The following is a 13,226-nucleotide window of genomic DNA, read 5'->3' as shown; positions in this document are numbered from 1 at the left end:
GCTAACTTCATATGTAAAGTTGGCGTACCCAACAAGCTTTCCCACATTTTTCGACATCAATCGTTAGTTCTTACTAAAGTTCCGTTAGTTCCGTGATTTTATACAAATTAGAGCATAAATATAATTTATGGATAGGCTAACTTCACATGTGAAGTTTGGGTCAATAAGTTTTCCCAGATTTCTCGACATGAATCGTTAGTTCCTCGTTAGTCCTTAGAAAGAGTTCCGTCAATTTGGGAAAGTATAGAGTTTAAGTAAAGTTGAAGGGTTGGCTGACTTGATATGTTAAGCTGGCGTGCCCAACCAGCTTAAACACATTTTACTACGTGGTTCGTTAGTTCTTCTATAATTCCCTTTAGTTCTTACCAAAGTTCCGTTAGCTCCGCGATTGTATTCATATTAGAGTATAAATAAACAATGGTGGGTACGCTAACTTCACATGTTGGCGTAGAGCCGCTAGTTCTTCGTTAGATCTTATTAAAGTTACGTTAGTTCCGCGGTTTTATACAAATTCTATGTAAATAAAAATTAACCTTTTACGTTCCAGATGTCATTTTCCTATGTGCGTGCTATAGCATTTTATGACATGCACATGGATGTCACTGGAACTTAAAGGGTTAATGGGTACGCTAACTTTACATGTGAACTTGGCATGCCGAACCAGTTTACATGAATCGTTAGTTCTTTTTTAGTTGCCTTTAGTTCTTACAAGTTACGTTAGCGGAACTTTTTGTAAGAACTAACGTGAACTGACGATTCATGTCGAGAAAGCTCGGGAAACTTGTTGACCCAAACTTCACATGTGAAGTTAGAATTCCCACACACTTTTATTTTTGCTCTAATTTGTATGAAATCGCGGAACTAACGAAACTTTTGTAAGACCTAACGGGAACTAACGTTTCGTGTCGAAAAATGTATCAAAGCTTGTTGGGTACGCCAACTTCACATGTGAAGTTTGCCTACCCACACATTTTTTTTATGTTCTAATTTGTATAAAATCGCGGAACTATTGTAAGAACTAACGGGAACTATCGAGAAACTAAAGATTCATGTCGAAAATTGTGGGAAAGCTTATTGGGTACGCTGGTCTACCCAATGGTTTGTATATATATATATATATATATATATATATATATATATATATATATATATATACAGTGAAACCTGTCTTTAGCGGAATCGAGCGGGACTTGCAAAAATTTCCGTTAAAGTCAGGTTTCCGTTTAGTGGAGGTAGATCTTTCCTTTCTTTTTTTTTTTAAATACATGCTTATAAAGGGGCATACTGAGAAAATATATTGCTGTACGTACATTGTTCGATTACAGTACTTCTTTCTTCTACGAATAAGTACACAAAAAAGTTAAAATGAATACAAAATATGCTATGCAGACGTTTTCTTTATTTTTCTAATAGCCAAGCAGGGTCTTCTGTGTACATTGCTGCTTGGCTGCTTGACTTTCCGCATACACTTTAGCCTGAGAAATTATACTAAGTGAATCAGAATCATTTTTTTCGTAAGGCAAATTTTTGCAGTTCCTTTAAACTTCTGAATAGAATCTTGATATGTATTTATTCTACACTCTTGGAACTCGGTATCGTATTACTCTTCTTCCTCTATCTCGTTTTCTTCTCTCCGACATTCCGTATGATTCTTGATCAAGTTGCGGGGATTAAGGACAATTTGTGGGGGTGAATATGAGTAGTGGTTGGGGAAGGTCAACACTGTACAGAAATATTTAACAAAAGAACGAAAATTTTATCGCAGACAGTGTAATGTTTATGTCTCACAGAATGTCTAAACATCTTCTAAACGCTGTAGTCCGGAACTCAGAATTTTCCGTTAAATGTTTATTTTTCTTTCCGTTGTCCGCGTAACACAGTTTCCGCTTAATGAAGGGAGTTTTACACGTTTTGTTCTCCAAAATTCATGGGACCGTGAAATATTTCCGTTTAAGACAGTTTTCCGTTTAATAAAGGGTCCGTTGAAGACAGGTTTTACTGTATATATATATATATATATATATATATATATATATATATATATATATATATATATTTAAATCGCGGAACTGACAGAACTTTTGTAAGAACGAACGAGGAACTAACGATTTGTGACGAAAAATGTGACAAAGCTTGTTGGGTACGCTAACTTCAAATGTGAAGTTGGCCTACCCATTGGTTTTTTGTATAATTTCTTTAAAATCGCGGAACGTAACTTTAGTAAGAACTAACGGGAACTAACGGCTCATGTAGATAAAAGTGGATAAGCTAATTTGGGTAGGCCAACTTCACAGACCTGAACTACATATACTTAGTGTATAACTATGATGCATTCATGCTACAATGCATAACTACGTAGTTTTCGGTGTTTTCTGGGAAAAACCTGCATTTATGAGTCAAAACATTACTGTACATCGAAAATGTGCCTTCCGTGTCACGGGTCGTCAAGGGACAGTTTTTCAAAGAAGCAATGTTACTTGCCGATAAATCTGAAATTCATGCGTCGTTGCTTACATCGGATCTTATTTACATTGGACAAGAATTTTGTCTCAGGATTTTTGGCGTCTATTGACTGCATTTCGAAGAAATGCTTGTCCGATTGGTCTTGGTGGCGTCTGTGTCGTTATTGAATCAAACAGCTCAAATGCTCTACAAAGTCCTAATTATCGCTCTCATAATGATTTTTGAAATTGAACTGAAATGAGTATTGATAAAATGAAGGTCGCTTTTTATGTTTGCAGCTCCGTAAACGTCCAAGGCTTCTTGAATACATTTGGTTTCTTCGGGTTCAAACATCTGACAGTCAGTTGGTGAAATCAAAATACATCTATCGATATATATATATATATATATATATATATATATATATATATATATATATATAAAAGTAAATAAACATTTCTGGCATAAGCATATGGTAAAACCTGCCTACCGAAATTAAACAGGACTCGCAAAAAATTCCGTTAAAGGTTTTGAAGTTAACGAAAATAGATCTACGCTTTTAAAAAATAAATAAGGTACAAACATATAATGGGCATAGTGAGATAAAATAAAATGTTGTACATAGGCCTACCGTATTCAATTACAATATTCATCTAAGCTACGAATTAATACACATAAAACTTACAGTTTTAAAAAAAATACATATGGTTTCAAAGGCCAAGACAGAAAATAGATTATATTTATTTATTTATTTGCCAAAGTTCCAGATACAGCAAGGCAGCCATTTTACACTGAAACTATATAACATAGAATATAAAATTAACAATAACAAGTATAAACAAAAAGCTATATAAAAGTCCATAAGTGTAGCAGGGGCGGATCCAGGGGAGGCGATCGGGGCGATCGCCCCCCCCCAGAAGAGGAAACTTTCTTATTTTATAAATGGCAATAAACTTTCTTATTTTATAAATAAAACCCATCCCAAAGTTTGGAGCCCTTAAAACTAGCAGTATACAACCCACCGCCCCCCCCAGAAGTCGGTTCTGGATCCGCCCCTGAAGTGTAGCAATAACAAATTGAAATAAAACTAAGGTTCCATAAGTGTAGCAATAACTTCCTGTCGGAATACATTCTCAGATTTAAAAATATCCACGTCAGAAGCAATGGAGTTAAATTCAGAAGCCAGTCTATAGAACAAAGAACGCTGAATAATTGATAATCGAGGCATGTTGCAATGAAGTACTTCACTATTTCTAGTTCTTCTTGCAGGTACCCGAATATTAAATTTAGAGATTAGTTCTTCAGTTCTAAGTTTCCCATTTAGAATCCTATGAAGAAACATCATATCAAACAGCATATGACGAGATGAAGGTGTACGGATGCCAAGAACAGTCAACAATTCAGGTTTACTCAAACAGCGTACAGAAGGTATCCTTTTCCTGACAATGGCAAGAAAGAAATTTAGAACTGAGTCAATGCGAGAGAGATTTGATACGCTAGCCATACTCCAAATGGTGGAACAATGCTCTATTTTGGTTGAAGTAAACGTTTTATAGAATATACTTAAGGCTGTAATATCCTTAATCTCTGTAAACCTGTACAGGAGACCTAATAATCGCATAGCACTCTTGGTCATGGCAGCAATGTGATCAGTAAACAGAAGTCTTTCGTCGAACACAGCCCCGAGATCCTTCTGAGATGAGACCTTAGCAATAGGATCATCTCCAATGAAGTAGGTAGAAGGGATTTTGTTTTTCTTTAGTGAAAATGCAATAGTAGAAGATTTTAAGAGATTTACTTTTAGATTCCACATGCTACACCAGTCCAGAAGATCTGAGTGTTTTTTTTTTTTTTTAGTTCAATCACATCTTGAGCTGTCCTAATTTCCCGAAATAATTTGCAGTCGTCTGCAAAGAGAAGAATTTTGGTGTCAGATAACTTAAGATAAGACGGGAGATCATCTATGAAGAGAAGGAAAAGAAGTGGGCCCAGAACACTACCCTGCGGAACACCGGAGAGAACAGGAACAAAATTCGAAGCAGATCCAGAGAGAACACCACGTTGTTTATGGTCGGTGAGATAGTTTCGTAACAATGAGAAGAAGTTGCCGTGAATATTAAATCTATGTGCTAGTTTATGAAGAAAAAGCTTAGTGTCAAAGCGATCAAAAGCTTTAGTTAGGTCTAGATAGATTACATCAAGTTATGTATTATTGGACAGAGATTTAACTGCTTCCGAAAGTAATAAAGATAAATTTGTGAGAGTAGAACTGCCAGGAAGAAAGCGATGTTGAGCAGAATCTAAGTAGGGTGAAACAAATTTATGCAATCTATCTTTGATTATTTTCTCGCACACCACAGAAAGGATGGGCAAGAGAGAAATGGGTCTGTATGATGAAACATTGTTCGCGCTGCCAGATTTCAAAATAGGTACAATATTAGCCTGTTTCCACGATCTAGGGAAAACACCTTCACTAAAGCATCTATTTAAAAATCGTGATAAAGGGTTGGCCAGAGATTCTGCAGTATTACGTAAGAAGATTGAACTGATATTGTCAGGACCAGGAGAACGATTCAAAGGTAAAGAAGAAAGAAGATGCCTTACCTCATCAGGAGAAGTACTGAGTGAAGACGAGTGTGAACATACTTGCTGAACAGGGGGAAGCGGCGTAGGAGTAGTCTGAACACAAAAATTCTTGTAGAAATAATCACTAAAAATATGAACTCTATTTTCACCAGTTGCTACAATCGAGTCGTGAAAAATCTCTTCAGGAATGAGGGGAATCACTTCTTCTTGAATTTATCAGGGACCAAAATCTGTTTGGATTTGTAGAAATATCAGATGTTATACTGGCAATATAGTTTTTATATTTTATTTTAAGCAACTGTTTTGACTAACGTCTTATCTCAGAAAATTTCTTATATGTATTCTCATTTGGATGTTGCTTTCACAATGTCCATGACAGTTTTTTTTTTGTTTTTTAAAACAGATCGCGCCTCCGAATCAAACCATGGAGGGTACCTACTAGACTTACATTTCTTTTTAGGAACAAAGTCTTCACATGCTGCATGTACAATATCATTGAGGAAATCGAGGGCTTCATTGACAGAACCCACTTCAAGAATGTCCCATGGAATAAGAAATAGGGCACGATTAATGTCAACCCAAGGGGCTTTCCTCCACAGGGGAGCTCGATGCTTACTAGATGAGTAATATTTCTTTATTCTGTGAACTTTTTTATGTGGAATAAGTCCTCCAAGCTTTCATGATCAGAAGAGAACAGATTAAGTGATGGAGTGATAACACATTTATCGAGCGAAGACAACACATAGTCTAGTATCCTATTTTCTTTTGTATTGTACATATTGTGTTGGGCGAGTCTCAGTCCATGAATAAAATTTTCCAGGAACCAAGTCTCTTGTAGGTCAGTGGGAATAGCTATTCGTTCTTCGGACCACTTGATGTGCATGTTGAAGTCACCAAAAAGTAAAACATCTCCTTCCGAAAGTAAAGCTTGTGTTGAATCCCGGCAGGCTTCCAGAAGGGCCATAGGACTAGTTTTGTGCGGACGATAAAAACAGCCAATTAGCAGTTTTTTTTTTACGTGGATTAATATGTCCTTTTTCGTGATATGTCTTTTTTACGTGATTTTACGTGATATGTCCTTTTCAGCGCTCCTCCCTCTACTCTTTGGCTCCCTTTTGATCTATTGTGTAGGGCTATATTATGTTCCTTGTTCATGCCTCTAGACCAACTAGAGAAGAACGAGTTACTGGTATTTGGAAATTACTATGTAAATTGCACTTCGTTCAAAAACTCGCAAGGTATCTAGGACCTTACATGGCGGTGGACTAAAGGTTAAATGTGTAACAAGTAAACGATTACCTTTACAGACAACATAGTTCATATACCTAACCTCTCACAGAATATCTAAAACTTTTCTAAACGCTGCATTCCATAACTTGAAAATTTCCGTTAAAAAGTATATTTTAACATCCGTTGTTCGCAACACAGGTTCCGCTTAATCAAGAAAATATAACACATTTTTTTAACCTTTAAATTCATGGGACCGTGAAATATTTCCGTTTAATAAGGAGCCTGTTGAAGGCAGTTTTAACTGTATTAAAAGCTTGTATTAAAAAACCTTCCGCCTTATGCAGAGTCATTTGGACCTATAATTAGCGTCATACTAAACGCCTACCTACTGCATGAAACATATGTTAGTCGAACTTTTTAGTATGGCACTAATTTTGTATCAGAATTACTCTACATAGACCCACTTATGTTCTTGTTTAAAGAAAATAAATCCACTTGAACTTAGTTTTTATATCTAATTATGTGTATATCCTAGAATATTTTCTTCTAGCGTAACACTGTCCATTTCAAACACCATTAATTTACAATGTATAATATTGATACTTTAAATGGAATAAAGTGATTTGAGCGTGACATGGAACATGAATGGGAAGAAGGTAAAGTTATCGAAAACGTAACAGAAGACTTAGTAGGAAAGTTACGTTTCGAGAGACCGAGGTGCGTATCAAAGCAACTCAAGCTAATATTTAAATACTCTCATAAACTCCTTAAAGGAGAACTTATCTTCTTACCTCAGAAAGTAATTACTGTGACAACTTTTAGATTTTGTAAAGCAAATATTTTAATTAATTTAGAGCTTATCAAAAATCTCAGCTCATTCAGCGTTTTATTTATTGCGAGCCTCTTTGTCAATACCAAGATTACAGTATTTCCTCTGATGTTCTCCTTCCTGGCGTGAAGAGGATTTACTTGAGAAATTTGGTGATACTATAAGGACAGGATTGGAATCTATCCTCAACTGCACCATAAGCAATGAATCATGGTTACAAGCATCATTATCAGTCCGAAATGGAGGTCTCGGAATCTGTCGAGCCACAAATGTTGCTAAGCCGTCATTTCTTGCTTCTTTCTATGGCTCAAGTCGATTAATTGGAACTCTGATACAGAGAGAAGTCGAATTGGACACAGATTCTGAGGTACAAAACTGCATCGACAATTGGTCTAATTTAGTGGGGTCTGCTCCTCCGGCTAACGAGAAAAGAAATCTTCAATCGGCCTGGGACGAACCCATAGTCAAACATCATCTCTCCTCATTAACACAATCAACTCATAAGATCAAAGACAAGGCCAGATTCCACACTGTTTCGTCCCCTGAAAACGGTGCATGGCTTCAAGCTCTACCGTCATCTTCTGTTGGTCTACGCCTCAGCAACGAAAGTTTTCGCATAACTGTAGCTCTGCGGTTAGGAGTAGATATTTGCGAACCGCACCGTTGTCGTGCTTGTAATGCTCTCGTCGATAAGAGAGGCTTACATGACTTATCATGCAAGAGCAGCGCAGGTAGATATCACGGCACTCAAGTGTGAACGATATCATTTTGAGAGCTTTCACATCTGCAGGTGTCCCATCAATACGAGAACCAAACGGATGCAGTCGTTCAGACGGAAAAAGATCAGATGGAATGACTTTAGTGCCCTGGAAACAAGGAAAGCTCTAGTTTGGGACTTCACCTGCACAGATACTTATGCTCTCTCCAATCTTGCACATTCATCATCACGCGCAGGTCTCGTAGCTGCTCGTAAGGAGACCAACAAGAGGAATAAATATATTAATCTCGTTGATAAATATTGGTTTGTTCCAATTACCATCGAGTCAAGTGGTACTTGGGGTCAAGTAGGAGCTAATTTTATCAAGGAAATCGGCCATCGTATTTCACTTATATCGGGAGATAAACGATCTAAATCTTTCCTTATTCAACGGATCAGTGTCGCAGTTCAACGTGGGAATGTGTCAGCCATTTTGGGTATGTTACCCACGAGATCTTTCTCATATAAGGAAGAAAATAACGACTTGGTTTCTGAGTACCAAAGACGGCAAGATATTTTAAACAATATGCACTTAAGAATTTATCTCATCATAACCGTCATCGTCATTGAAAGATACATTTTCAAGTTTACTATCCCAATTTGATTCTAATGTATATCTTTCTTTTATCATAATTTCTTGTTCTTTTGCCACAATTTCGTCTTATCTTGATAGTATTTGTTTTTCTATTAATTCTGTTAAGAGCTTATGATCATTATGAATTAGTTGATCGTATGTGTAAATTATAACAATATCATATTTTACTTAATATATATTTAGAGCTCATTTTCAAAAGGGTTATTCATTTCTTCCCGAAATACATTTTTTCAACGGCTTCTTTGGGATAAACTCTGTCGAATATGAATATATATATAAACACATCTGGGTTGTTTCATAGTTCTATAAACTCCTTAGCAGACTTGAAACTGCTATGAAAATATAAGACAGGAAAAAAAATAGAGCGCTGCTGAAGTTTGAGCTTTTGTGTCGAACAAAATAGAAATGTTCTCTTCTGAAAACAAGCTTACTTACTTTAAAAATATTACTTGTTTAGCATACACTTTGCAAAATATATTTTGTTTTGAATTGTTAACATCTTTCAACTTTAATCCTTTGGTTCAAAAGATAACTTCTAGAATATTTTTCGGGACCATTTAGTTGTAGTGCGACATCTTTGTCCATTTTTATTCACTTAAGAAAAAAAAATGGTACCATTCAAATTAACAAAGAAGGACCATTTCAAAATTTCGGCCACTTCGATCACCTGTAGTATATCATCTTCAAATTTGAATTTTAACTAGCTCAGAATTTTGTCTAGTTTTTGTATACCCAAGAAAATATTTGTACTATTCAAATAAACGAAGGAGGGCCATTTCAAAATTATGGCCACTTCGATCAAAATTTTGGCAGTAGTTTTAAACCAATGAATTTTCATCAGAAAATGAAACAAATTTACACCCAGTTTCTAGCTTAACTACCGAAAATATAAACGTTGGTCATACTGGTTGGTTGGACCAACGAAATTAGCAATCATAAATTGTAGTTGAATTAGAAGTGAGAATTCGTTGGTTGAAATCAACAGTTTCCACTGCCACAAAAGGCTTGTGTCCCAAAGTTGTTTTACGCACGAAAAATCAACTCAACCACAAATGAGTACCGGTATTGGGTCGATCATTTTGAATATTTCGGCGTTACTTCATCGTAAATTCAGCAGAAATTATTGGAATATTGAAAAACTTCCGAAGCATTTTTCTACTTTTAATGACACAAGAATGCTAACTGAAACTATTACAACGTAATTGTCTTGGAAGTACATCGCATTGCCACTAACCACAATTAGGATTCAATTAATTTTAACACAGTTACATATTAAGATATGAGGCTTCCATATGGCAACACTTATTTGTTAACTTCAATTTAAAGAGAACAACCGTAGGAATTTTTCAGCTCACCTCGTCCTTTCGACTGAACGTGTTAATCTTTTCTGTAGCCTTTTGTCCTTGTATACACTGTGCAGTCGATTAAGAAAATTAACGGTAGAGGTACTGCTGTAATTCTTTTCTGTAGAAAATAACATCGATGATTTGATCATTTAAATCCTCTGTTGATGAAGTTCGGATGAATTCAGGAAACGCGTGCTTTTACCTCCTATCTGAACCTAGGTCTTTCTACTTTATTCTATTTTTATTTTATTCGACTGGGTTTCCAGTTAAAGTTTTGAAAGCATTCCTACTTTCTTCCATTCTGGCTATACGACCTGCATACCTGAGTCTCCGAGACTTTATGGTCGTAACAATGTTAGGTAAATGATAAAAATTATGCAGTTCTCGTTATGAAGTTTCCGCTATTCCCGTTCCGTTCCGTTCCGAATATTCGCCTCAGGATTTTATTTTCAAACACTTTCAGTCTGCATTCCAACCCACTCCCCCCACGCCAAAAGCACCCATGTTTCGCAACTATATAAAACAGATATAATTATGGTTTTTATTTATTTTGGTTTTAAAATCCTTTGACAGAATTCGTACGGACAAAGGAGACAAAGCTGGTTTCAAGCACCTAGTTTAAAATACTTGTTTTTATCCCTTTATAATTATACACTGAATGTTCAGTGGATTGGAATCACCTCTTCAAGTACAACGGAGACTACTCTTGAAGGTTAGCATATCAGGAACTACAGCGACTACTGGCAGTGTTAAGAAAGCATACGAGGCTACGCATTGAATCAAATACCTAAGGTATGGGAGGAAATAAAACGACTGTCTTTCAAAAAACGTTATCTTAAGATCCGTGATAATGAACTCGTATCAGAAAAGGCATGAAAATGCGCCATTAACCACCACAAAGCAAAACTATAACGATGCATGGAAAATTATACAATGAGGTTAGTATCGAGTGACTGGTAAAAACTGAACGCAATATCAGTATCCGGAGATTATAGTAGCTATACAACCATGGGTGCGTTAAGACCCATACACTATGTGACAGTAACGACTCATAGCAAGTAACTCATTATACTCCTCAGCTCAGCCTGAACATACATGCTAATTTAGACCGCCACATATTGAAAGATGTCCTGAATTGTATTGTTCAGGCTTGTGGAGGTGGATGCACGATATGATTTTTTTTTTCTGACATATACCGTTAAGATCTAAGGACCTCCGTAATATACATCGGAACAGCCTTAAAGGGCTTTCCCCAACCACTGCTTCTTTTCACCCCCACAACCCTCGGTTAGTCCTCGCGAGCGTGTAAGCTGTCACTGCTTTCAGAGTTGCCGTACCTCCGATCCACTTGTGTAGTTAAAAGTCCGGCAAAATAAGGAGAAAGCTTTCCTTCCTATTTTCAGTTAACAAAAATTAAAGAAAAAAATCAACTAGGAAAAAGGAAAAGGAATTGAGGCAACATTCGTTTTTAGCCAGAAGGGATCATAATCTCTACTACATGTCGCGGAGACTAGTTAGCGGAAGGTTTAGAGGGGCGGACAGGGTTTACAGAATTCTTGGAAAAAGAGCCCTCTATGTACGACCCAGTTTAACATCCATCGTATATATAAAACATTAATGGACCACATACATCCCAAATATTTTTTTATCATCAAGACAGCATCCGCGATGAAAATATGCTGCTATGAGATGCCTCGTACAAATTGGTAACTTAAATTAATTTTAATTCACTAAATATCTACAGGGTATTGCCGAATCGATCCTTTTGTGCCGAACTAAACCAACTAACTATCAGGTAGTTGCAATTCAGTGAACATAGTATACTATTAAAAGTGTGTATACCGGACTCTCGCGTCCATAAGCCACAACTAGCGTAAATAATATATTTTCTTTTTAAATCATAGTTGTGTGTACACAGCTGAGGGGGAAAAAAAGTTGTATACTCATATAGGACTATTTCAGCATAATCAGGTATTCCTTAAAGTACTAATTAGTCCAACTTAACTGAATAGCAGACAACGTTAACTTGACTACAAAGGAATCTCATTCTTCAGGTACCAGGTCACCCAATTAAGTAATGTCATACTTTTGCACCCTGAGGAAAAGAAGGATAACTTACCTGCAACACTACTGTTAATCAGGAAAATAGTCTCCATCGGACTCGTGTTAACACTTCGCCACCTGCCAACCAGTTTTCGAATTCCCCATTGAAATGCGCCACAGGTTTCGGAAGGAACTAGAACACTGTTCGACTCACCTCATCCTCATCTTTCACACGGATGATCATATCTTTAAATTAATCAGAGCAGGACGTTTCTCTGACAATACAGTTCGTAGGCGTTCAAACTGCAGACAACGGACATCTGCATTGATTGTCTGGTTACATGGCAAGAACTCAACATGGATTATTCCTGTTTGGCCTCATTCTTTAGGTATTTACTGGTTTGGGTGTAATATACAACGGTATGTTGTATGTTATATATTTCATTATTATGTTGTACTATTATCTATCTGTACTGGTCTTAGGAATAAGATCAGAGGTGCAATAACGAAGCAGATTTTGTAAAGGAAGAAAAGGATATTGTAATGAGTATTATTGTTCCTTAGTTACGGTATTGAATTAAATAAATAGAAAGATGATAGATTGAAGATTTGGAAGTTCTCAGAACAAATGATGTTAAAGGATTTATAAATTTGTATCCTAAACACTAAACGAAGATAAAAATAAATAATATTTACGTTCTAATGTTCGTTTATATATATTGTGGCTCAAGTAATATTTATTAAGAACCACGGGAAAGGAACAAAATATAGAATTATTGTTCCATAAAATAAATGGTGCCTTCACACCGGGAATTAGTGTTTCGTTTCGAAGTATAGTAACAACGAACACAATTGAGCCCAATATTTGTATTACCGTTCTAAGAAGTGATAAACAAATACATAGAGGTATGTCGGAAACAGAAGGTGTCCAAGAAAGACTTATACAAAGGGAGATTCCTGCTCCTGAAAGTATGACCGATTTCTTAAAGCAGATATCTTGTCAAATGAATCAATTCCAGCAGAAAATGGTAACTCAACAACAATTTGAAGAATTCCAGCAGAAAATGGTAACTACTCAGCAATTTGAGGAATTCCAGCATAAAATGGTAACTCATCAGCAATTTGAGGAATTCCAGCAGGTAACTCATCAGCAGTTTGAGGAATTCCAGCAGGTAACTCATCAGCAGTTAGGAGAGTTCCAGCAGAAAATGGTATCTCAACAACAGTTTGAGGAATTCTGGCAGGTAACTCATCAACAATTTGGTGACTCAATAAAGCAACTGCCACTCAAAATTGAGGAACGACTTGAAGATAAAATGGACCAATTGCAATGCAAAATAGAAGGTCAAATGGAGGAGCAAATTTCTACGAGATTCAAGCAATATGATCAAAAGATGG

The 13,226-nt window shown here is 36.3% G+C and overlaps 1 protein-coding gene across 1 annotated transcript; it reads right to left on the bottom strand.

Annotated features, from left to right (window-relative positions):
* Positions 1–3,529: 3,529 nt before the first annotated feature.
* Positions 3,530–4,255, bottom strand: LOC145667856 (uncharacterized). Its single transcript, XM_081735288.1, has one exon. The coding sequence runs from the start codon at positions 4,253–4,255 to the stop codon at positions 3,530–3,532; it is 726 nt and encodes a 241-aa protein (XP_081591414.1).
* Between the last annotated feature and the right edge of the window lie 8,971 nt (positions 4,256–13,226).

The sequence above is a fragment of the Thermobia domestica genome, chromosome 13 (assembly GCF_964235325.1).
Source record: "Thermobia domestica chromosome 13, izTheDome1.hap1.1, whole genome shotgun sequence".
Taxonomy (NCBI): Eukaryota; Metazoa; Arthropoda; class Insecta; order Zygentoma; family Lepismatidae; genus Thermobia; species Thermobia domestica.
Note: the sequence above shows the minus strand (reverse complement) of the source record. Positions and strands in the feature narration are given on the sequence as shown.